General features: G+C 45.7%; 1 protein-coding gene across 2 annotated transcripts in view; it reads right to left on the reverse strand.

The window, feature by feature from the left end:
• Nucleotides 1-5,774: 5,774 nt before the first annotated feature.
• The window catches only part of LOC127206625 (glutathione S-transferase Mu 2), an 80,796-nt gene continuing 59,981 nt past the window's right edge, over nt 5,775-26,589 (reverse strand). Inside the window, exons 1-8 of one of the 2 annotated variants that reach the window (XM_051165960.1) lie at nt 10,813-11,005; nt 10,456-10,531; nt 9,972-10,036; nt 9,600-9,681; nt 9,403-9,503; nt 8,348-8,443; nt 8,156-8,266; nt 5,797-5,886 (exon numbers count right to left, since the gene is read on the reverse strand). In XM_051165960.1, the coding sequence (XP_051021917.1) occupies nt 5,797-5,886; nt 8,156-8,266; nt 8,348-8,443; nt 9,403-9,503; nt 9,600-9,681; nt 9,972-10,036; nt 10,456-10,531; nt 10,813-10,848 (657 nt within the window). In that variant the 5' untranslated portion in view covers nt 10,849-11,005. Of the gene's footprint in view, nt 5,887-8,155; nt 8,267-8,347; nt 8,444-9,402; nt 9,504-9,599; nt 9,682-9,971; nt 10,037-10,455; nt 10,532-10,812; nt 11,006-26,589 lie in introns of those variants that run through there. The other variant, XM_051165958.1, reaches the window with a different exon arrangement.

Raw genomic sequence — 26,589 nt, forward strand, 5'->3', positions numbered from 1 at the left:
AATTTTGCCCTTACACTATCAAGCTACGTCCCACCCATAATCCCAAATACTTTCTAATGTTCTTCATCTGGGCTGGATTCTCCATCCATGCTGGCCATGTGCTTCTCCTCCAGCTAACCCATGGTGGCCCTCTTCTCTTCCTTCCAGGTCTCTCTGGTCTTCTTCTTCTTCTTCTTCTTCTTCTTCTTCTTCTTCTTCTTCTTCTTCTTCTTCCCAGAATTTCTCTCTCTCTCTCTCTCTCTCTCTCTCTCTCTCTCTCTCTCTCTCTCTCTCTCTCTCTCCAATCTCACCTATCTCCTTTTCCCTGCCCAGGTGGGATGGCTTTTCATTACGTAGCATCAGAATACATCAGACCATCCCCCAACAGCATGTCATTCTATACCTCCCCGGGCTGAGAGAATAATTTCCAGAGTGCTAAATGTTGGTGCTAGCTGTATAGTTTTGGCACAAGCATTGCTGAGCACAGTGATTTACAATTTCTAAATTGCATGACAGTGGTCCAGGCTCTCTCATATATGTCAGAGATGCAAAGCACAATAAAACCTACATCTTCCCTTCAATCAACTTAGGATGGAGTCAGACAAAACACCCTAGGCACAAACTGAAAACAGTGGGGAACGTTTATGGGGGAACAGCTTGAGAATAAAAAGAGAGATGTCTAGTTTAGGGAAAGCTTCTGGAAGAAGGAAACACAAGGTGCTTAGTCTAATGGAGACCCCACCCATAAGCCCAGAACCTCTCTGCACATGTGTGACTGCTGACTGAATAAGAAACCCCAGCTGTTGGAATTAAAGGTTTGAAAGTAGTAAAAAGAGAAAAGGATAGAATTGTTTTGTGAATATGTGTAATTAAAGAAAGAAAAAAACATTTGATTCAACAACTAGGACAAGTGGTGTGGAATACATGCCAGCCAAGGAATAGGTCCCAAGGCACAAAAGCTGAGCTTTCTGTGATCAAACGGTGGAACCACCTATTCGATGTAAATGAAATAACAGGCGCAGGGCTAGCCATAGCACAGGATGCAAAGTCCAGACCCAAACCTCTGAATATGTACAATATGCTTAAACATGTGTCCAGATGCTAAAGAAAGAAAAGAAATTGGATATAAACAGGCATAGTTTGAAAACAATAATTAAAGTTTCCTAAGGAAGGAGAGAAGTAAAAAGATTTAAAAGGGAAATATTTTCCATGTTTAAAAAAAAAAAAAAAAAAAAAAAAAAGGAAAATGCTTAGAAGAATGCATTTGGACCCCATATGATTTTGTTTTGACTGTCAATCTAGAAATAATTATATGATTGGTAATAATTGTAGTCTTATACATCCTCTTTAAGAAAGATCAAAATAAAATAGTCCTAGGTAAGGAAAGGACTGCTAAATTAAATCAACCTACATATGTCTTAACTTCACAGTGGAAGACAGGAAATGTGTTGTGTTGGGGAAGAGGCTTTGTATTTGTATCAACAGGAGGAGAAGCAGTCTTTCTATCTTCCATCTAAACTAAGAAAAATTAACTATGACCAGGGGACACTTCCTGAAGACCTTGGTTACAGACAGCAAAAGTTAAGAAAACCAACAAAACAGGCAACATGTGTTGCTGATCCCTCTGCAATGGGAAAAGTTCTAAGACTGGCCTAGACAGGAGAAAAGTCTCTGCATAGCCAATAAATCTTGCTGTCCACAGAGTCCTCAGGACTTCTCATGTCATCCTTTCATATGGCATGGATGGAGATTTGTACCACAGTTTGGTTACACAGTCCACACTGGCCGATGAAGAAAAACAGATGTCTTTCACCTGCTCAGACAAAGAGCAGAGAATTATCTTTAGCTAAATTGTGCGCACTGCACATCCATACTTGTGTTCATGCAAAAATGTATATTACCTATGAAAGTTTATATGAAAACTGAACAAATGTGCCAGACACCAATGAAGTTAAAGTGGCCCTGACAGGATGCTGAGAAGGATGCTGAGATGCTGAGACACCAAGACATATTTATTCCAGCATCCTGCTAGATCTAGCCTCACAGGCTGCCTTAGTTGCTGTTTCACCAAAACTTGCTTCCAGGACAGCTTCAAAGGCTGTTGGTCCAGCCTTACAAGCTGCTTCAGCTAAGACTTCAGCTAAGCTCTGTACTTTCCTGTCACACAGAGCCTGGACAACAGGAGAAACAGCTAGCTCTCCCAGGACTTGGGCCTTTAACCCAATTTTCTTAGGGCTCCCAAAGTAGAACGACATCCTCTATTCCCAAAATGCAGGATGGATGGTTTTTGGTTGTTCAGTGGGTAGTGGATGTTTGTTGTCATTAAAAAGGGGGGTTGGTTGTGAGTTGTTAATGGTCATGGTTAGGGAGGAAACAAAATAAAGATTAGATTCAGGGATCTCTTTTTCTCTTTCCATTTCTTTTCTCTATCCTTTTTTTCCTCATATCTAGTGTTAAAGGGGAAAGAAGGGCACGGGATGGAAAGAAAAAGGGAGGAGATAAGAAAAATATAGGAACGATAGGGCAAAATAGTAGCTTATTAAATCTACTTTTAGACTACAGAGCATTAACAAGCCAAAAATACTTCACATATGGTATAGAATTTGTATATTGATACAGGTTTAGGATTATATATATTATGTTTCAACTCTTGTGTAAGATAGTATACCTATGCAATTCATTTAATAATTCAACATGAAGTTCAAGTCCTTTTGAAAGCTGCTATTACAAACTGTTTAGGGTAATTAAGTAATGCAAATTAGCAATCAGTCAATCAAACTCATGGCCATGCTAGTTTAGTTAATTATAGAAATGTTTCTTGGGTTGAACAAATAGTAATAGCTAGAAACAAACAACATTTACCTACCTATTCAGATATATTATAGATAGATGTTAAAGATGTTTCATTAATAAAGGAATTTTTTGACAGTGAGACATGTCAGCTTCTGGTAGCACCCCTATTCTACTTCAAAAAAGTTGATGGGCATCAAAGAAACCTCCATATGGAGTTTGCTTCAAATGTAGAAAAGCTAGCCACTGGGCAAGAAACTGCAGAGAGCATGCTGTGGACAGGTGTGACATGAAAGAAGTTGATTGCTGAGTTTTGCCAAGACAAAATAAGCAGTCCTTCATAATTCCTGCTTCACAGAAAAGTCTGTTATATACTGGGCCAGAAGACCAAAGATGATGTTACAATGTTGTGAGGAATATTGGGTGACTGTCCAGGCAGCCAGCTGTTTTGGCTATTTCTATAGTTTTGGAAGCTACTTGCTCTGCACTTCCTGTCTGCTCAGGTAATATTTATCTTTCTCAGGTTTCTGATGGGGTTAAAAACTAGATAGTTATAGTCTCACACAAAAGTTTAAGTTGCGAAGATTCTAAGAAAGTATTCTAGGGTCTAAGTAGATGTTTTAAGGATGGTCAATGCAAATTATGAAGGTTGGAAGATGTGAAAGTTTAAGTTGTAAGAAAGGTGTTTTAAGATTGATAAATGGAAGTTAGAGGGTCTAAAATGGTGTTTTATGAAGGTTGGAGGAAGTTGTAAACAGGTGTTTTAAGGTTGGTAATTGAAAATTGTGATAGCTAAAGTAGATACAGGCTTGGATGATAAGAAATGGATTTAGGTACAGCACTTTGGACTTACCAAGTAGATAATGGAGCACTTTCTCCAAGGTTGTATAATACAAATGGATCGGACATTGTGAGTGTAATCTTTTTTTTTTTTTTGAGTGTAATCTTACATGATAGTTTTCATAGTTGTTCTTTTTTAATATTTATTTATTTATTATGTATATAGCACTCTGCCTGCAGGTCTCATTATAGATGGTTGTGAGCCACCATGTGGTTGCTGGGAATTGAACTCAGGACCTTCGGAAGAGCACTCAGCAGAAGCTGCTTTTTTAACCTCTGAGCCATCTCTCCAGCCCCATAGTTGTTCTTATTGTATGTAGTTTATTGATGTTAGAGGAAAAAACAGTTTTTGGACAAAAAGGCTGTAGAGGTGACCTTCACTCACATTATATGAAGGTGTGTTTCTCTATATTCAGTTTAATTGCTGAACTGGCAGTGAGCTAAATGCTAACAGATCTTGGTATTGCCGTTGCTACTGAGGAATCTCCTGTCAGGATGTTGTGTAAAACTCACTCCCCAGTTATCTCTGGCTGGTTAATAAAGAAGCTGAAGAGCCTATGACTGGACAGAAGAGACAGTAGGCGGGACTTCCCTTCTCAGTTTGCGGGGGGGGGGGGGGGGGGGCCGGGGGCAAGGGGAGAGAGGGGAAGGGGGAGGATGAGAAGAAGGTCGCCATGCCACGAAGAGGAGGTCACCATGGAGGAGTTGCTATGGGAACAAAGAAGGAGCAGGAGTGACCAGGGAGGAACTAGAGGACAGGTACCAGGGCATGTGGCTAGGTTAGACGAGCATAGACTGTAGGGAATGTAAACAGTTTTGTTTTGATCCCAAGTGTAGGATGTGAAACAGGCTTGTGTGAGGACCTGTGATGTCTGTCTGATAGAAACAGGTTTGTGAGAGGGCACATGATATTTTTCTGCTGGAAGGGGGAACTATCCCAGCCAGGTGGGTCATGGTTTTGCCAACTGATGAACATCCTGATACAGACTCTGAAAGGAGATATGTATGAGCTCCAAACCAGAGGCGTGGCTTTGGGCTTTCATGCTGCTTCATATTGTTTGGCTGTTCATTGCCTCGTTTCGAGATGCTCCTAGAGGGAAAAGCTGCAGAGAACACTTTGAGGTTCCGGGTTCCAGCTGCTGCTCTGGGTGCTGGCTGCTGCGGTCACAGTCACGTTTTCTGAATTTCTGGTTAGCTGTTTAAAGGGTCTGCTGGAATACTGACCGTGGAGAGTGGAATCAGCCCAAGGAACTGAGGGTAAAAAGGTCTACTTCTGTTGACCCTGTTAACCTCTTTTCTCTCCTGTCTAAGGTAGGTGGGTTGGAAGGAAAGTAAACTCATTAAAGAACCCCAAATAAAATAGGTTTGAGGAAAAAAAACAAAAAACAAAAAACAAAAAGATCAAAGCCTACAGTGGACAGCTTAGAATAGAGCAATATCTGCCCAGTTATGGTGCTTGAAGCTTATTAATAAATCTAACTGGTCTCCGTTTCATTATTTGGGAGCTAGAGAAGGCACAGAAAAAAAAAAATTGTAATTCCAACACCCAGCACAGAAACAGCCTCCTCCTATTGGAATCCCAGGGTGGGCAATACAAAATTAATGGCTGTACCAATGTTATACTTTGTGTGGCCATCAAGATCCTCTCCCTCCTCTGCTCCCCCAACATCCCTGTCCCTTCTGTGCACTAAAGAAAAAAGACCACCCAACAAAGTCAATGCCATCTGTCCTGAGAGGCACAGACAGTAAGACACAGAGCAAATGTGGCTCAGACTTTATTAAGGATCAGACAGGGCTGGATGGTCCAATACTGGGGACCAGGGTCTGCAAACTAGGGGACTGGTCTTCCTGGCAGTGTGGGGCAGCCTCACGCAATGATAGCTTCCTGCACATAAGACAGCAGTGCTGGGGAGCCACAGAGTCAAGAGCATCCTGTCATCACCCCCACCTGAGCTGAGGATGACAAGGATCCAGGGCAAAGACAGGAAACGGGAGGAAGGGACTGGAAGAGTGAGGAGCTAGAGCGGACAGAGGCTTGACGTAAGGAGAGGCTGAGTGGAAAGGGGGAGCTGTAAAGGCCTATCAGAGGAGAATGGAAGTAGGAGAAGGAATGGGAAGACTGATGCAGGGGTCCAGGGACCCAGATGTGCCCCAGGCCAAGGGCCCACAGGGATACCCATAAACCTCCTACTTGTTTCCCCATTGGGCTATCTTCAAATAGATGGGCCCTGACAGGAAGCGGCTGGACTTCATGTAGGCAGAGATCTTCTTCAGAGCCTGTCAGTACAAAGGAGAAAGCAAAGCTCAGGCCTGCAGCCCCACTGGCCTGACCAGCTCAACCCCATGCAATCCATGTGGGCCTAAGGTCTGGAGCAGAGCAGTCAACCTCAGCTCTGGAAAAGAGTCACCTCAAATTCCTTGTCCTAGTGCTCCACCTTAAGAAGGACATCAGATGAAGAAACAGCACTACCATGGGGGTTCTGTGTCCTCTAGATAGCACACCATATGTTTGGGGGGTAAAAACACTCAATGGCTGGACAGTGCTGGCACACACCTTTAATCCCAGCACTGGGGAAGCAGAGGCAGGCAGATCCGTCTGTGAGTTCCAGGGCAGTCTGGACTACAAAATGAGTTGCAAGACAGCCAGGGCTGTTACATAGGGAAACCCTGTCTCAGAAAACCAAAAAAAAAAAAAAAAAAAAAAACCAAATCAACAACAACAACAAAACACTCAAAGCCAGGCCTGAATGGAGAGGCAGAGGCAGGCTGATCTCTGTGAGTTCGAGGCCAGCCTGGTCTACAAAGCAAGTCCAGAACAGCCAAGGCTACACAGAGAAACCCTGTCTTGAAAAACCAAAACAAAACAAAACAAAAAAAACACCACTCAATGAGCCTGCAAGATCAGTCCTAACTAACTGGTCATTTATCAGGAAGAGACCTGAAGTGCAGAGAGGTGAAGCAACTTCCTCCTATTCACGCAGCCCTGCCACTGTGTGCAGACACACTCAATTTTTCCACAGGGAAGCTCCTGCCTGTATTTGCACATAGAGGAAAGAGCCAGCAGGGAAAAAAGGAGTTTGAAGGGCATGCGTGAAAAGGAGCCCAGATCTCACCCAATGACTCAGCAAATCCTGAATAGAAGTATCTTAAGAGGGCATGAGGCCTGTCAGGAAAGGCAAGCCAGGGCTCTGATTGATTCCCTGAGAGTAGAAAGTCCAGATTTCTCTACCTGGTACCTGAGTCCAATATTACTATACCTCAACCAAACTTAGCTCTAGCTCTAACATAGGGGCCAGGCCAAATTCACTCAAGCCCGCCTGAATTCTTTCCAAGATTTAGTTCCCAGATAACTGCTGAGGAGGAACTCTAAAATCTAGGACTGCCAGCTTGCAACAAGCCAGAACACGAGGCCTCAGGCAGCAGATTTCAGACCCCCCTTCCCCTCCCCTCTCCAGACAGGGATGCCAGCTCTTGCATAATCCCCAGTACAACTTGGACCAGAGGCTGAGCTGATGAGAACTGGCTGAGAAAGCACATAGCTTCATAGGAAGTGGGAAATGAAAACAAATTCCAGGCGTAAAACAAAAACAAAAACAAAAAAAAAACAAAAAAAACCATCAAGTTAATGTTTCAAATTATGAAATTTCTAATAAAGTAGATTTTTAGGGGTGTCAAACACAGGGGCCTGGGTGTGCCATCAGAGCCGCTATGAGATGAGGTTCAGGCTTGGCTCTGTGACCCACGTGACACTACATACACTTCACTGTCTAGTGTGCCCAGCACTGTGTCCCAGGATGAGGGTCCAGAAAGGCCTGTCCTCTGTGACCCGGCAATGTCAGCAACAGGTGTTGAACTAAGTGTATGACCTCATCCCACAAATAGAACTGGAATATCAGAAGGTGGGGGGTGGGCAGGGCAGGGAGAAAGTCCCCTACCATAATAAGAGATAACGCTCCAACAAGGGCTCCGTTTGTCCTCTCAGTCCCAACACTTTACAGCCCTGAGCTCCCACAGCCGGGATGTGAGAAGCAAAGTGCTCTGTGGGTCAGCCATGAAGACCCCCTGTGTCATAATGCTGCACACGAACCCTGCTATCCCTTGCCTTCCCAATGTCCAAGCCAGCTGCTTACACACTTCCGTCACCTTCCACTTCTCAAAAGGGTCCCAGACAGGAAACTCTGGCTGAACAAAGGCTTGAAGTGGTTTTTGTTGTTGTTGTTTTGTTTTGTTTTGTTTTCAGCACAAAACACTAAGCCATTCGAGTGCTTCCCATAGAAATCAGAGGCCCACACAGAACAGGCCTCCTTGGGTGGGCATTGAGCCCTTGAGCAAGTGACTTACCCTCCAGTCTGTTTATGTTAGGGGTCTGATAATTCTATCCACCCAATAGGAATTGTGCAGTGATAAATTTGATGCTGGAGCACAGGTCCTCACGGAAAGCCAGTGCTCAAAAACTGCTAAGAATTCTCTTAAAAGATTAGACCATCATCCTGGAAAGGCGGAAGGGAAGAAGGGCATCCGAGAGGAACCAGGATCAGGGCATCACCTCAAAACGGGCCAGGAAGTCCTTCAGGTTTGGAAACGCATCCAGGCACTTGGGCTCAAATATTCGGTGCTGGTCAAGGACGTCATAAGCTAGAAAATCCACGTAGGTGATCTGCAGGAAGTCCAGGGTGAGCACGCTGAATTTTGATGCCTGGGAAGAATGGTGACTCCTCCTCCCCACCCCCTCCTTTACCTTGTCCCCTGCAAACCATGGCCGCTTGCCCAGGAACTCGGAGTAGAGCTTCATCTTCTCAGGGAGCCCCTCTAAGTACTCTGGCTTCTGTTTCTCCTGAAGCAGAAAACAACAGTCACCACCCTGAGACCCAGGCTCCCTGGCAGAGGCTGGCCTCACAAGACCATGGAGGAGAGTGTGCACCTTCTCAAGGCTGGGCCCTAATCAGTTTACAGATTTTAGGTTAATTTGTCGCTACTGATTAGGCTTCTACGGCATCGGGTCTCATTGGAGGGGATGAGAAGTCAGCCAGGAAGACATCACTGTCTTTGAAGTTCACTTATTGCCCCAATCAGCTCCTGTGGGCCGGACTCAGAGGTGCCTATGATCCTGCACACCCCAGACTCAGATGGCTGGCACAGTCAAAGAAGCAAAGTACTGAAAGAGCTCAGGAGGAAAGGCCAAGCTCTTTTAGTGGATGGCAGAACAGCGGATAGTGCGGTGGTTTTTGCTTTTTTGTTTTTTTGTTTTTTAATAAAGTGAGGGCGTGTTTAGCATTGAAAGGAAGGAAGGTCAGAGATGGCAACCTTCTGTTCAACCTCGAGCTGCCTATTGGGAGGTGGTCCTGATTCCTGCTCCTCCTACTAAAGGCAGGAGAACTACAGTTCTGGAGAAATAGCCTGGCAGATGTCTGAGGCCAGGGTATGTAACAGCCCGCCCCCCATTTCTTTATTTTAGCTCCATATTCTAGGAGCAGACAGATGACATGAACAGCTGAGACAGAGGGACCTATGGAAATTAAAGGTCAAAACTGAAAGGGACTTTGATTTATACCTAATGTTTAAAAACTGTATTTCTAGCCCGTAGACTCCAACTGTACCCTAAGAGTGGTGGAAACTGACCCACAGTGTCTATTTGGCAAGATTCTGGAGTCATTAAGGCTCCTTGGTCGCTGGGATAACTAAGTCCTTGGAGAATCAGTATTGCTTGAATCAAATGCTGAGCCTGACCAATAGAGAGGTGACCGTAAGACTTTAACTCTGAACCCTGCCTTCCCCATCTGCTGGGGTACTCACAAAGTCAGGGCTGTAGCAGAGCATGCCCAACTGCATGCGGGTGTCCATGACCTGGTTCTCCACAATGTCCACACGAATCCTCTCCTCCTCTGTCTCCCCACCTGCAGCACACACACAGACTCACCCTCAGCACCCCACCCCAGCCAAGCCCAGGGAGATGACCACCACCACCCCATCCTGCAGGCTGCTCCACTCACACAGGTAGTGCTTGCGGGCAAGGTAGCGCAGGATGGCGTTGCTCTGGGTGATCTTGTGTGACCCATCAATTAAGTAGGGCAGCTGGAAGGACAAGCAGGGACAGTGAGATGGGATATGAGGTCTCAGCATCTCTTCTCTGAAAAAGGACAGACATGGGGCCTGGCATTCTGTGTGGCTAGCAGGGGTAGCCCCCACCAAGAACACCCTGCACACCGAATGAAAGGGCTAGGACACGGCCCATCACAGAAACACTGTGCAACCAACAAAGATGGGAGCAGGAGAACAGAAGCCCTGATTCCATCCCTCAGCCAGGTGAGGAGATGAGGTGAGGGCACCATGCCTCCCCCAAACCTCCCCTTCGCTGCACCTACATTGGGAAAGTCCAGGCCCAGCTTGAATTTCTCACTCAGCCACTGGCTTTGGTCATAGTCAGGAGCTGTGATGGAGAAGAGGATGAGAAAAGAATCCATCCCTAGTCCCCAACTTCCTGCAGGGACCCGACCAAGGACTCAGGCAAGCCCACCCCCACCCCCACCCCAAAGAGCGAATCTGCAACCTCTCACACTGAGTCTCACATTCCAAAGTTGCAGGGATGAAGAGTGCTTGCTTGGTTGGGACTGGGGACCCTCCATCTCTAAGGCTTACACAAGGTTTGGTCAAATGCTAAATTACAAATGGAGGAAAAGCCAGAGAGCCCTGCATTGGAAAACCAAACTTCCTTCGCAGGGCTTTCGCGAAGGCGTAGACCTTCGCCAGTTCTAGCTCCAAGAGCTCCGCAGAGCTGGGCAACAAGGGGCCAGGCGCACCCCAATCAGAAAAAGTCAGGTAAGAGTCTGACCAAGATGGTGTCATTACCGTCCCCCATGGTGTATCTCTTCTCCTCATAGCTTGAGTCGGTGTACTCCAGGAGCAGGCGGATGGCGTGACACAACTAGAAGACAAGACTGATCAGAGAGGCACTGGCCCCTGATGACATGACCTCCTCTGTATTTGAACCTCTACACTTGATCTAACAGCAGAGGGGGGAGGGAAGGGGGTGGAGGGAGACAGAGACAGAGACAGAGATAGAGTCTCAAACACCCTGAGTGCTGACAGGTACAGGCAGAACAATCCAGCAAGGCCTGCCGTAACAAGGAAGATGCATTTCTCCCAAGTACTCAGCGTGTTCCCGGCCAATCCCCATCGCTCTCGGCTGTCAGACCTCTCTCTCACCCCGCGGATGTCCCAGTAACCCAGCGTCATAGGCATGTTGCTGGTGCTGTCTGTCTGCCTTAAGCGGAGCTGAGTAAACTGTGACTATGACCTGGTGCACGGAGAGAAGCAGCAGGGTTGGTAGTGAGTTGGCCCTCCAAAGGCTCCGCCCCGTCCCTGCTAGGGTAGGCTTCCGGGTCTTTCAGCTTGCAACCCTAAACCACTCAGTCCCAAAACAAGGCGGAGACAAATCTCAGTAGCCTTGGCTGTGTGACACCCCACCCCACCCCACCCCACCCCACCTCATCCCCGCCCAGGAATAAAGTTTGGATCCAATCCCTAAAGTTTGATGTGTGGCTCTACACGGTCTGCGGGGCATGCGTCGTGCAGCCGCTGCCTCCTCCTTTTCTCCCCATTCCCCCTAAACTGTTAGTGTCCTTGGAGAGAGGCCAGATGTTGGAAATGCAACGATTTCTCTCTCCCCTACCCCTCTCTCTTTTCGATTTCTCTTTCTTTCCCTTCCTCTTGTCACTCAACCTGTTGCTAGCCCAAAACAGGACACCCTGTTTAGTCCCGTTGCTGGAAGGGCACGACCCTGGCCAATTTGAAAAACAAATAAGGAACGATGTTTACAGGAACAATAAAACCGACCTATCCAAGGACAAAGGACAGGTAGAATACCAATTGGTTTCGTGTTTAGTATCTTGGCTGTGCTTGCGACTCTGAACACTGAGGCCACTGCGGCTTTGAGAGATACCCCGGACTCCTGCAGCCACGGGGGTTGGGGTGGGAGGGGGGCGGGGGCGGGGGCGGGGACGGGAGGCTGCCATTGCTCCACCTTGATCACTACAGTGACTGGCTGGAAGCGCAGACAGAGCTCATAGCTGGAGTGTGTAAGGGTGTGAAACTATGTGTTCCCAAGAGAGCAGACACCTCTCCTGCTTCAAGTGACATCAGGATGCTGTCCAGAGCTGATCGTTGGGGAACCGTGCACAGGACACAGGGACCCCAGAATGGGCTCTTCAGCTCTCAGGGTCTCTGACCCATATGTGTCTGAGGATGAGAGGAAAGCGCAAGTAGCTTTTCAAGTCACTCTTCAATCTGGGTCTTGTGGTACCACCTCAAAAAAGGACAATGTCTTATCCAGAACACTGTCTCGCCTACCAGCCTACTCCCGTGAAGGCAAGATTGTTTTAAAACCAAGAGGTGTGGGATAAGGTGAACTTTGGTTGACTTTGCCCCAATTAAAGGAAATGACAAGACAAAATGAAGAATGGAAAACAGATGCCAGACCCTGCAAATCCAAGGCTCTTCAGAAAGTGTACTTGGCGAATTACTACCAGTTAGGATTTCGGGGTAAGGGACAAGGGAAGCGTGCCTGAGACAGGTTGAAGCTATCTCAGCACCACGGGCAGTGGAACCACCTACTCTGGGGCTGTTGTGAAGCCCAGAGCTCAGACACCACGTCATGAGGCTAGCGGAATTCACTAGCAGAATGTCATTAGCTGTGGCAAATGCCACTTGGACATAGCCAACCTTCCCAACTCAGGTTGCTAAACTGCCCCTGAGTTACAGGAGCCTAACGCCCAAGAGTAAATTCTCACGCAGCTTTCACCAGACCAGCATCTAGTGCATGTACACACACATATGCCTGAGTCTCTGCATCAGTGTTAAGGACATGTGCTGGATAATTTGACGCCAACTTGAGAAAAGCTAGAGTTGTCTGACAAGAGGGACCCACACCTGAGAAAATGCCTCCATAAGATTGGTATATAGGCAAGACTGTAGGGGAGTCTTCATTGATTGGGTGATGATTGAAGTGGGAGGAGCCTCGGCGGGTGGTCTTGGGTGCTACTAGGAATCAAGCATGGAGAGCAAGCCATAAGAAGCACCCCTCCATGGCCTCTGCATCAGCCCCTGCACCCCTCCATGGCCTTTGCATCAGTTCCTGCACCCCTCCATGGCCTCTGCATCAGCCCCTGCACCCCTCCTGGCCCCTGCATCAGCTCCTGCACCCCTTCCTGGCCTTTGCATCAGCTCCTGCACCCCTTCCTGGCCCCTGCATCAGCCCCTGCACCCCTACATGACCTCTGCATCAGCCCCTGCACCCCTCCATGGCTTCTGCATCAGCTCCTGCCTCCAGGCTCCTGGAGTTCCTGCCCCGGTTCACTCTATGATGGACTGTGATGTAGAATTGTAAGCTGAAATAAACTCTTCCTTCCTGGAATCACTCGTAGTCATGGTGTTTAATTACAGCAATAGAAACCCTAAGTATGTCAGAGCATGCCATTGTCTTCATACTTATGATTGGGGAGATATAAAATTTCTGGCTCTAACTGAGAAAATAATTTTTAAGAAAAACTCTTATGCAAATTAAAATAATAATCTTAAAAATATAGAACAAGAACCTGGAGAGATGACTCAGCGGTTAAGGGCGCTTGCTGCTCTCCCAGAGGACAGAGGTTCAGTTCTCAGCACCCGCATGGAGGCTCACAACCACCTGTAATTACAATTGCAGAAGATCAGCAACACTTCTTCTGACCTCCACAGGCAAAACACCCATACATCCAAAATAAACTTAAAATACATTGAACAAATCCCAGAACATTAGTATTTATCCATCTGACCCTTCCTTACTATATTAAAAAATAAATTAATTAAAATTAAATTGAAATAAAAATTAAAATAAAAAAAATAGCAGCGCTCAGGCATAAACAGCACAATCTGCTCTTCCAGAGGTCCTGAGTTCAATTCCCAGCAACTACATGGTGGCTCACAACCATCTATAATGTGATCTGATGCCCTCTTCTGGACTGCAGGTGTACATGCAGGCAGAGCACTGTATACATAATAAATAAATAAATAAATAAATATTTTTTTTTTTTAAAAAGCAGTTGTTGACATCTTCCCAGGGATTAAGCCCCATGCGTAACATTGCTCTTCTGTAGACTAGCTATTCAGGAAACGTGGGGCACAATGGCCTGTTTCCATACTCTCTGAAGAGTAGAGAGGAAGGCAGGAGCAGCAGGAGAGGAGGAGCCATGCTGACCAGGACAAGGTCTCTAAGGAGCTGAGAAAGGGACTTGGGCCCTTCTGGGGGAAAGAGAGCTCTGCAGAAGGAAGGGAAGGATTGAGCCACGGGCTCCCACAGCAGTGTTCCCAGGGACCACAGCCGACATTCCTCTGAATGACACTATACTTCGAAAAGTAATAGGTGGCAATGGGACCAGCAAGAAATCTCAAACAAGAGGTCATAGTCAGTAGTGACCTCACAGGAGTTCACCCCAGCGTTGCCAGACCCTCTGCATCTCCGTGTGCTTGGTCCCAACTGCACAGTGTGGGCAGTTCTTATTGTTCAAAGGGAATCTGCGGGCCCATCACATTTTTCTGGGTGAAATGTGGCCAGGACCTATAGAGTGACCTTGGGATTGGACGTCTTAGTTCCTTCCAGATCAGTAGCTAGCATTCTGACATCTCAAGGCAAGCTCCCAGAAATGTCAAGTAAAATTAGGTCAGAATTTAAGATTTTTTACATACAAGCTGTTAGATATTAATACTGACAAGCGGAAATATCTCCTCTGAAAATTCCTCTACTGTCTATGAAATATCATTCATCTAAACTTAGAGAATCAGGAACACAAAATGGAATTTTCTTAAACCTAAAAATAAGAAAACAAAATCTTATAAGATGCTGGCAAACTGGAATTCAGTAAAAGAAACTTCCCACATGCTTCAGATATTTAAAAAAGGCAAAATAAAGATTTTCAAAAAGAAGAAAAGCAATGAAACCTGAAGTTATAGAAAACAAGAAATATTTCTAAGAAGGAAAACAGGGAAACAAATATTTTTTTCTGTTGTTATCTATTCCTATTTTCCTTGTATGACGCATTTTGCTTGCATGAATGCCTGTGCATCGTGTGTATGCAGTGCCCTCAGAGGCCAGAAGAGGGGGTCAGATCCTCTGGAACGGATGTCACAGATGGCTGTGAGCCACAGTGTGGATGCTGGGAACTGAACCCAGATCCTTCTAGAATAGCAGCCAGTGCTCTTAATGGCTGAGCTACATCTCCAGGCACAGAACAAGAAGCTGTTACTAATATGCTTCTTGAAAGGGTACTGGGTTTCTAAAAACATATGCTAAATGAATAAAGCAGTAGTCCAACAACCTAAACACACAGTTTTAGAAAAGATCATCCGGCCTGCCCGTGCCCATATGCAGCAAGCCCTGGCCATCCTTTTCAGAGATGTCCTTCGCACACCCAGGGCATATGATAGCCAGAGACCGCTAACTGCAGCTAGTTAGGAGTCTAACTTGAATAAATACACTGTGAAATTACTCTCGAATTACACCCTGTCTGCGTATATCTCTTAAAAACACAGAGTGTAGTACCTTAGTCTAGAGATCCATTTGTCTTGCTGTTCTTTCACAGATTTATTATTCATTATCTAAAAGTACAAAAATACGGGCCTTTAGTCGTTTCTTTTAGACTTCAGTCTCTTGTGAAGCCCCCCCCGCCCCCCGCCCATGTCTATGTAGATTAAATGAAATGTTTGTGTTTTTCCCTTATATTATTTGGGCTCCTAGATCCAACCAATGACCCCAGATGAGAATTGTCCTCTGACCACTTGACACCCCAAGTATGGCTTGCCCTGGCTGACTAGAGCAGGCCTCAGGCTGCCCCTAACCCCGACTGCTGCAGGGGGGCTGCTACAGCTGAAATCTTCAGCCTCAGACAAAAGGCTGGCAAAGGTGAGGCTACTTCCAGGTCTCATGAGACCACCAGGAAAGATCAGGCACAGCAGTCTTTGCAAGTCCGCTGTGTGCACTGGCCTGCAGACGGGCAAGTTTATGGTCCCTCTTATATCAGCATACGTTTAGACAAAAGATCCCTGTGGCTCCCTGAAACAAAACACAGCAAAGAACAGCAACAAAAAGTCGAGGTTCCCCTCCTGTGTTACATCCGAAGAGTTTGGGTTTATGAGCAGAGAGAACAAACTCTGCGTTCTGAGAGCACAGTGTTCGTCTGGATCTTGGCAGCCGGCTTAGAGCCTGGGAGGCCGAGGGGTTACACAACACTCTGTGTCTTGCCATGCCAAACTTGAAGAGGTTATGTAAAAGAATGGCCTCCTCATCCTCTGTGGCCTGGTCAGTCTGGCAATCTCCCTTCCCTGTATCACGCCCCCTAGTGGCCCAGGTGAGCAGGTCTGTGACTGGAAGCTACTATATTCTCGTAGGGGACTGGCGGTATCATGCATACATGCCAACACCATCTTTGATTTCCTGTGGCAACAGGGCTCTTTAATTGTTTCAGTCGGTCCCCAAGACACTCTGTACCCTCTCTGGGACCAGCTCTGGCCTCTTGAGCAGTTCTGCCAATACAGCCTTGTTTACAACCCCGTTCTGTTAACTTTATCTTGGATTCTGTTACACATTGGCAGTTTCTCTTTGTATTTAATGCGTCTTTCCTGACCCACTGAAAATGTTTCAAGTGTACTGAAAATGTATCAGCAAAATATTGCACAGCACATGCGGAGACCATGTTTTGCTCCACCCCACAGCCCCCCCCAACTCCGCCCTTTGCACTGAGGTATCTCAGGTGGTTTTTCTCAGATAAATCTTGCCTTGGTTTATGTTTTTAAAAACATGTCATAAGACGCCTCCTTAGTACAAGATAGCATTTTTGTACCACAAAAGCACATCATAAACTCCTTTCTCAATGAATTCCCTCAGGCTCAAGAGAGAGAGAGAGAGAGAGAGAAAAAAAAAAAAAGGAAATTGTTTTGAGTATTTTAAATTGTTTGCATGGCTCTTGAATTTGGGGAATGGTCTTCTCTTCTTCCGTGGATATCTTTTGAATTCCTGCTTGTCTTGCTGTTTTTGACTTTGTTTTTCGGAGGGGATACACAGTGTGTCGGGGCTTTGTGTACAGAGGGTCAGTCAGTATGGGGCCTGAAAATATAGCTAGGCAAGAACTGTGGGTAACAACTCCTAGATATGATGAGGAAACCATTTTTTTCTTCACTTTGTTGGAAATCCTTTGAATTTTGACAGAGAACATTATTTACTCATTGGAGAACTTGAGTCTTTTGATGCTTTAAAATAATTCTTTTTTTTTTTTTTTTTAAGCCCGTGGCCTTGGACATGCTAGACAAGTGCTCCGCCAGACAGAGTCCCAACTTCTTCTTATTCTTACTTGTTTGGGCCTCAACATGTAAACACTGGTTATAGTCTAAGTTGCTGGCTTAAGCATGACTCTGCTTTAGAGTTTTGCTTCATTTGGAGAGCGAGACAATAAGTTTGCTTTATTCCCCTGCCTACCTCGGCCTGTCCTGTCCTCTCTCCCCACCCCGTCCCCGACACCCCCAGAGCTGAAATGAACTATAGGCTCAGGAGAGAAGCAATGTAGGGTCTGGGGTGTAGCTGACAGAGAACATGCCTACATGCATGTTCAACCTCCAGCACACGCGTGCACACACACACACACACACACACACACACACACACATTTGTCAAGACATTTAAAAGACAAACCCTTCGTACACTTGTGGTAGTCAGTTTTCCAGTAGTTTCCCAAAGCACCCGAAGCAATAAGCCCAAAAAGGTGAAAGGTTTATTTTGGTTCAGTTTGGGATGTCTGTCTGTCTGTCTGTCTGTCTGTCTGTTTAGATGCATCGGTGTTCTGCTTGTATTTTTATCTGTGTGAGGATGTTGAATCCCCCAGAACTGGAGCTACAGACAGTTGTGAGCTGCTGTGTAGGTGCTGGGAATTGAAGCCGGGTCCTCTGGAAGAACAGCTAATGAGTGCTCTTAACCACTGAGCCCTCTCTCCAGGAGTTTGGGATGTCTTAGTCCATGGTCCACAGTCCATTGCTCCTGGCTTTTATGTAGGTGATAAGCATCCAAACTCAGGTCTTCAGGTTTTCAGGCAGGCACTCTACAAACTGAGTCATCTTTCCAGCTCCCAAATGTGGGAAAAAAAATTTATTTATTTATTTATTTATTTTTATTTTATTTTATTTGGTTTTTCAAGACAGGGTTTCTCTGTGTAGCCTTGGCTGTCCTGGACTTGCTTTGTAGACCAGGCTGGCCTCGAACTCACAGCGATCCATCTCCTTCTGTCTCCTGCGTGCTGGGATTAAAGGCATATGCCATCACACTCGGCTCAAGCCTGGAAATTTAATACATAAGTAAATCTTGTAAAACTCAGTTTAAAAAAAAAAGGCACTTCTCTGTGTCTTTATATTCACCCCTTTGAGAAATGGTGTGGTATGTGATAGGTAGTCTTTGGCCGAGGAAGTAAGCCAGTTCAAGCCAAATTAGAATATATAAGATGTAGGTTTATTAGGGGACAGCTCTCGGGTGTCACCAGTCCCAAGGAACAGGCCAGGGAAGTCGCCTGAAGAGGGAGACAGAAAAGCAGTGAGGAGTCTCAGGTGGGCAGAGAGAGATTGTGCATGCACAGAGAGGGAAGAGAGAGGGAAAGCAGAGAGAGGGGATGAGCATATATATATGGTTTGGTTATATATATTTGGTTATAAAGGCACCTCAGCTGCTTGTCCCAGGTCTGAATCCCAACAGTACATGGTCGAAAAGGACAGGTACCCTGCTATGGATCCTGCAATGCATAGCATACTCCTACAGCGAAGGAATATGTGATCTAAAACCTCAGTAGTAGTTGGTGACTTAAGCTCTCATTTGGAGTTGTTCTTCTAGAGGTAATTTTTTTTTTTTTTTTAGGAGAATTTGGGTCTGGTGTCCAGGGAAATAAGCAGAATGACCTTGTTAACTTCCTGAGCAACTGATACCAAGAATCAACTCTCAGGCTGGAGAGATGGCTTAGCGGTTAAGGAACACTGGCTGCTCTTCCACAGGTTTCTGAGTTCAACTCACAGAAACCATATGGTGGCTCACAATCATCTATAATGAGATCTGGTGCCCTCTTCTGGCCCACAGGTGTACATGCAGGCAGAAAATTATATATATATACACAATAAATAAATCTTGGGGGTTTTTGGTTTTGTTTGTTTGTTTGTTTTGGTTTTTCAAGACAGAGTCTCTCTGTGTAGCCTTGGCTTCCTGGGCTTGCTTTGTAGACCAGGCTGGCCTCAAACTCACAGCGATCCACCTGCCTCTGCCTCCCGAGTGCTGGGATTAAAGGCGTGGGCCACCACACACGGCTAAATAAATCTTTAAAAAAGAAAACCCAACTCTCTTTGAGTCTACAAATGAAACTACTTGATTTTAATGATCACAAACCCTTATGAGTCAAATCCTATTGGATGGCCTCTGCCCATTTGAATTGGGTGAAACCCCCTTGAATACGACTATACACGAACACATGAGTGCCCGAGAGTAACAGTGAGGTGAAGCTCACCCTGGCCCTGGCTCACAAGCAAGGGTGAACAGGAGTGTAAGGACCTCTTCATTCTATGAATGAGCTGCTGGGGGGGTGTTGGGGATCACTTTTGTTAAAGAACACCTTTGGAAAGCAGTTGCTAACTGCCTAATGGCCCATAGCCCAGCTGTGCTAGGCCCCTGGGCAGGTTTCGGAGGCACCAAAGAGCATATCTAGAGGGGGGTAGAAAAATATAACGTTTACTGAATCTTACCAATAGAAAAGCAAACAGGTAAACTTAAAGATAAGGTAGGACGTTCAGTGGTGGCCCGGCTTACAGGGAGCATCCATAAGGAGCGTGTGTGCATTGCTTAGAAACACCGGAAGAACTCGTGGTACTGTCAGACTAAGAACGCACGGTCTCCCTACCATACCCTTTCTGTTACAAACTTGGGGGACACAGTCTGTACCCCCAGGTGAAGCCAGATTCAGCCGATCGAAAACAGCCAAATTAATAGTAAAAGGCAGGAAAAGCCCATTGATTCAATGTTACAACACTGGGAAAAAGGGCAGAGACCCAGCAGCTCCTTTCAATACATTTTGGGGGTTCCTGAAGTGAGATTAAAGCTTTACTAGAGAGCCAGAGATGTGATCATTTAAGCAGTATCTATCAAGGTGTATTATTATTATTATTATTATTATTATTATTATTATTATTATTATTATTATTATTCCTAAAGCTAACCCCCTAGGTCCATTCTCTTATTTGGACACTGACTCATTCCTGAGCCTGATCACCAAGGTCCAACTATCAAGACACCAAGGCCACCAATCGATAAAAATGCATTACTTGGCTAACCTGTCCGTTCAGGATTTACCAACTCACCCTACATACGCTCCCCTTTCTCCCCCTTTAAAAAACACTTCTTCCGAGACACCCGCTGCTTGCTGTCTGCCTTTGTCTGATCCAGAAGCAGCAACTCCCACCTTGTCCCTCTGGCCTAATAAATCTCCTTTGCTCTGAGAACTCGGTGTCTGTGTGTGTTCTGAACCAACTCGGAAGGCTTCCCAGACTCTACAGTCTGGATTCCAGCCTCATCCTGCAAGGTGGTCCGACGTGTTATTAGAACTATGAGAAACCTCTTTTCTGGAAATCAAGCTACCATCTGCTGGTCCAGGCTTCAGCCTTTTTCCTTTTCCCAGCAGGAGACTCCTGGAGAAAAATACAGTTTCTTGGAGTCCATTGTTTCAAGAATCTGAAAGCCGGATTGAGGGATATGAGTGTCTCTTTGGAACTTATTCATTTCTTCCAAGCCAATTACAACATTACCATGTAGACTGCCAAAGGGAGAGGAGTTGGTTTTTTTGTTTTTGTTTTTCTTATAATGGAGATTTTTTTTAAAAAACATATATATTTATTTCATTACACATGAATAAAACAAACTACATACATCAGAGAGAACCATGAGACAATCATGACTCATACAGACGTCACATTCATAGTGATTTGGCTATTTGTATTTGTCAAATTTGAAATAGACATCTTTCCTATCTTGTTGGGTCTAAATTTCTGGGGAGAAGAGTTTTAAAGGTGGCATTGTTAGCTTGCTGTGTCCTTATGTGACTAGCACTCCGAGGAACAGATGATTTCATATACTGCACAAGTGACAGGCTCTCAAGTAGATAACAGCAGTTTGCCCCAGTTCCCAGTGTGCCTGAGAGGGAGTCAGTGGCCTTCCAGACAGTCCTTGGTCTGAACATCCTGGTCTTGGCCCACTTTCAATAAAGGCCACTGTATTCAATGCCCTACTGCCCCCCCCCCCCCGCTACCCCCTGTGTCCCCCCGCCACCCCCTGTGCCCCCCCTGCCCCCCCGCCACCCTCTCTGCCCCCTGCCACCCCCTGTGCCCCCCCGCCACCCCCTCTGCCCCCCCCCGCCACCCCCTCTGCCCCCCTACCACCCCTGTGCCCCCCCGCCACCCCCTGTGCCCTCCCCCCGCCACCCCCTGTGCCCCCCCGCCACCCCCTGTGCCCCCCCCGCCACCCCCTCTGCCCCCCCACCACCCTCTGTGCCCCCCTCCCCACTCATCATACGTCATCAGCTAGGAAAGTTTTTTTTGTCTTGGATGAAGATTCCTCACGTGCCTGTGGTAATGAATTGTTAACTGAGGGTCTCCCATGCTTTTAGCCTCGAGCGTGGCCTGGGGCATCTGTTACAGATTGAAGTCAAGAACATTAAAACAGCCGGCACCATAGAGCTTTTGATCCAGTTTCAAATAAGAGGACCCTGTACAGACTGTGATGCCTAGAAAAGATTGTGGAAGAGACTATAGAAGCATCCAGGGCTTTGAGCCACTCAAGCTGTAGAATGTGGTGGCTGTTAAGTGCTTAAACCTGGCAACTCTTAATTCAATCCTTCAGTCCACACATTACTGCCCAGTGCCTTGACATTTTTCTTTTTTACAAAGTGCAAGAATTGTGCCAGAAATTAATACAATATGAGAAAAGTTTATTCCACCTGAGAAATTAGAGACATTCAGAGAGTAACAGGGGTTCCTTATAACCCTGCCTCAGGCTACTTGTTCTAAAGAAAACAAGATCTTAGCTAGCTCTCCACCATGCCAGGTGTGCCCCTTACCTAGCCCTCCCTCCATGCCACCAGGTATGCCTCTTAGCTAGCCTTCTTCCATGTATATGAGTGCTTTATCTGCAGAAGAGGGCGTCAGATCACATTATAGATGGTTGTGAGCCACCATGTGGTCGCTGGGAATTGAACTCAGGACCTCTGGAAGAGCAGGTGGTGCTCTTAACCACTGAGCCATCTCTCCAGCCCCTCAGCTGTGCATCTTAACTAGCCCTCCTCCATGCCAGGTGTGCCTCTTAGTTAGCCCCTGCCCCCTCCCGGCAGGTGTGCATGCAAAGCCAAAGAAGGAACCTGTCCTGAGAATGGCTTGAAAGTGTGATGTTTATAAACACACACACACACACAAAAAAAAACATCGTATTTATCTTTCAAGAAAAAAAAATCCTATAAAAAGGAAAACCATGAAACAGAAAGGCAGAAACTCTTGGATACCTTTACTTTCTCTGCTATCTATATTACACAGCTTATTTTATAGATAAAAAAACATTTTGTCAAGGTCTGATGTGATCTGTTAGGTTCAGTTACTTGTTCTTTGTTATGTTTACATTTCATTTCATCTTAAATTGCATATACATTTTTATCTGCTTGCTCAAATATAACACACAATGTATTGTGTATGAAATAGACAACTTAAAAAAATGTGCATCACCCATGTTCCTCTTCCTCAGATTTTAGATTTAGATTTAAAGGTGGCAGTACTAACTGATAATAACCTCTTATCTTTGGAAAGACAAATATTTTTTTTTTCTCCTGATAGAAAGCAAATGCTAAATACCTGATGGATTTAAACTCAGATATTGAAATCAAAATTATCAGTGTCTATTTACCTCCTGCAGTAAAATGAAATGGTGTGTGTGTATGTGTGTGCCTGTGTGTGTGCATGTGTATGTGTATGTGCGCCTGTGTGTGTGCCTGCGTGTGTCTGTGTGTGTGCCTGCGTGTGTCTGTGTGTGTGTCTGTGTGTGGGTATGTTTGTGTCTGTGTGTCTGTGTCTGTGTGTCTGTGTGTGTGCCTGTGTGTGTCTGTGTGTGTGCCTGTGTATGTATATGTGCGCCTGTGTGTGTGCCTGTGTGTGTCTGTGTGTGTGTCTGTGTGTGTGTCTGTGTGTGTGTATGTTTGTGTCTGTGTGTCTGTGTGTCTGTGTGTGTGCCTGCGTGTGTCTGTGTGTGTGTCTGTGTGTGTGTATGTTTGTGTCTGTGTGTCTGTGTCTGTGTGTCTGTGTGTGTGCCTGTGTGTGTCTGTGTGTGTGCCTGTGTATGTATGTGTGTGTCTGTGTGTGTGTGTGTATGTGTGTGCCTGTGTGTGTGCATGTGTATGTGTATGTGTGCCTGTGTGTGTGCCTGCGTGTGTCTGTGTGTGTGTATGTTTGTGTCTGTGTGTGTGTATGTTTGTGTCTGTGTGTCTGTCTGTGTGTCTGTGTGTGTGCCTGCGTGTGTCTGTGTGTGTGTCTGTGTGTGTGTATGTTTGTGTCTGTGTGTCTGTGTCTGTGTGTCTGTGTGTGTGCCTGTGTGTGTGCCTGTGTATGTATGTGTGTGTCTGTGTGTGTGTGTCTGTGTGTGTGTGTGTGTGTGTGTGTGTGTATGTTGTGTGTGTCTGTTTAATGTTTAAATTGGCTAAGCCCTGGGGAAATGTTGGATAAACAGTTTTGTTCAGAGAAAGTCATAGGCCTTGATCCATCAAGTGGAAAGAAGTATGAGCAGTAACAACTAGCCAAGCGTGGAAGGAGAAAACATCAAAGAATCATTATAAACTTCAAAGGCACCGTGAAGTGGAACGATGGACGCCAAGTGCCTTGGTGACAAATGAAAGGGCCACATGTCTTCCTGGTGACACTGTATTCATAGAACAGGCACTTCATCTCTTATAACACCACACAGCTGGGCTTTCCCTACGCCCCAGAATGTACCCTTTAGGGATCATCAAAAAATACTGGAACAAAAAAAAAAAAAAGGGTTTAAAAGCAACCAAACTGGTGTAACGAAAGCTAAAAGGTTAGAGGTGCCCAGCAGCATGAAAAGGATTAGGAAAATTGTACTTTATCTACAGGAGGAAATACTAGATAATATCTAAGTCTCATAAATGCACATATAAGCAGAATACTGATATGGCCCACTTTTTAAAAATACACACCACAGGGGACAAAGAATGTTTTGTTGGATAAAGTGCTTGGTATGCAAGCAAGCCAACCTGAGTTCAGATCCCTACTGTCCACTTTAATAAGTCAGGCTTGGTCTGGGCACCTGTAATCCCCGGCCTGGGAGTCAGAGAGAAGAAGATTCTAGAAGTCCATTCACCAGCCATTGTAGCCAACCAGAGCTTCAGATCCAGTTAATGACCCTATCTCAAATCTTTTTTGTTGTTTGTTTGTTTGTTGAGACAAGGTCTCTCTGTGTTAGCCTTGGCTGTCCTAGACTTGCTTTGTAGACCAGGCTGGCCTCGAAATTACAGCAATCCGCCTGCGTCTGCCTCCCGAGTGCTGGGATTAAAGGTGTGTGCCACCACGCCCGGCCCCCTATCTCAAATCTTAAGGGTCAACCTCAAGCCTCCACATGTTCACACATAGGCACTTGTACCTAAATACACATGTGTGCACACACATATCATATATATGCACAGAGAGACAGACAGACAGACAGACAGACAGACAGAGACAGAGACAGAGAGAGAGCTTATGGCCTTGTGTTTTCTTGTCTTGTCTCTTGTCTCTTTTCTTTCTTGTACAAGTGATCCAAGCCAGAGCTTGGATGTGTGTGCTAAACAAATTACCAACGAGCCACACAGACAGCGCTAATATGTGTAACATTAAATTAATAAAACAACAATTTTTCTTGGTTGTTTTGTTTTGTTTTTTGTTTATTTGTTTGTTTGTTTTTTGAGACAGGGTCTCTCTGTGTAGCCTTGGCTGTCCTGGCCTCGCTTTGTAGACCAGGCTGGCCTCAAAATCACAGCGATCCTCCTGCCTCTGCCTCCCGAGTTTTTCTTTAAACCTGATAATTCCCCAAATAATTGACACAGAGAGATTACAATTTATTTTATAAGCTTAAAGCACTAGAGCTGGGCAGATATCAGACCTCTAAGCTATTTTGCTACCTTCCAGCTACACACCCCAAGCTACTTGCCAGTATGTCCTATCTGGGCTGGATCTGCTCCATCAGGGCACGTTCCTTTTCTCCGTTTTCTTCCTTCCTTATGCAACATCTTCTTCCTCTCTCTTTTTTCTCGCCTCATAGTCTCTCTCAGATTCTAAGCCCAGGAACCTAAGCCCCACCTATCTCTTTTCTGCCAACCCAGGCTATCAGCAACTTTATTAGCTAATCAGGGATATTTGGGGGTGAAGTTACACACCATCACTTGATGTACATGAGAATATACCCATCTGGGGTGCAACCAGATCTTAGGGGTCAGTAATTAGCATTAGAATACATAGCACCAGACCAACCCCTAGCAAATACATTTTAAGTAAAACATTAAAGAAAGATAGAGCAGGACCTGTAGGGAACAGTGGAAACTCTGAGCAAGCAAAGTCCTGAGTGAATATGTATTTTGACACAGGCACAGCCATGTTGAGAACTGTAAGACCTTGGACCAATGGAACTATTGGAACAACTATTACTCACACGGCACAGTCTCAAGAGGAGTGGCAAGGCTTTTCTTGGGAGTATGAGTCTTTATGAACAATTGATCAGTGGGTGCAAAGACTAACAACTGCAGCTTTCCCCCTCCTGGATAGCCACAGCCTGAGACTGCTCCATTACAGAGACCCCCTACCTAGATTAGCTCACCCCAACCCCTGTGCTCTACTCAATAAACACCCTGATGACCCAGGTTATGGTGTGATCAGAACCCAACCCAATCCCAGCCTCACTGTATGTGTGTCTATCCTTTATTCATTCCCTCGCTGCCCCTAGTCAGGGTTCTGGGACCCAAGCCATAGGGATCCCGACAAGAACTTATGTGCACGTGAGACTTACCTGACTAAAGCGGGCATCATTAGAAGTCAAGGGAACCTGAAGTGACGTCACTAAATTGACATTCATCAAGTCTCTACTACGTCCAGGGCATTTTCGAGGTGGCAAACACTGAAAACACTAGTGAACAAGAAGAACCCAGACTACATGGCATTTTTGTCATTAGCATCAGTGATAATAGATTTATATTAATTTGCTACATTTGAGTATTTTCTCTTTCTGCTGATGGTATTGAAAACTAAGCTGCGTCACCACGTTTTTTTGCATAGCTCTTTCATGGCTTTTGGAAGACAAAAAGCATTCATTTTTTTTTTTTCCCAAGACAGGGTTTCCCTGTGCAGCCTTGCCTGTCTTGGACTCACTTTATAGACCAGGCTGGCCTCAAACTCACAGAGATCTGCCTACCTCTGCCTCCTGAGTGCTGGGATTAAAGGCGTGCGCCACCACACCTGGTACTCTTTCTTGTTGGGAGGCAGTCCAGGGTGGGAGGTCACTGCTTGCTCAACACTAGCTGATATTGTCGGCATTCCAAACTGGTTATACTCCCAGCAATACACAAGTTCCATTACTCCATGAGTTACCAGGTATTGTCAGCTGTTGTCTCTTAGCCACTCTAGTGGACCTGTGCTAGGAGATTCCAGTGTTTACGATGACTCTGATAGTTAATGGCATTTGTTGTGATTTTACAGGCTAATAGGCCACTTGGCTATTCACTTTCAGGAAAGGCCTGTTCAAGCCTTGATGGTCTTTGCAAGGTATCTTTCTGGGTATATTGTTTTTGGGTAAGAGATCTTCGTTGAGCACTCATATTCTCCAGCCTGGCCTGAATCCCTACCTATAAACCAGCTTAC

Source organism: Acomys russatus, chromosome 23 (assembly GCF_903995435.1).
Source record: "Acomys russatus chromosome 23, mAcoRus1.1, whole genome shotgun sequence".
Taxonomy (NCBI): domain Eukaryota; kingdom Metazoa; phylum Chordata; class Mammalia; order Rodentia; family Muridae; genus Acomys; species Acomys russatus.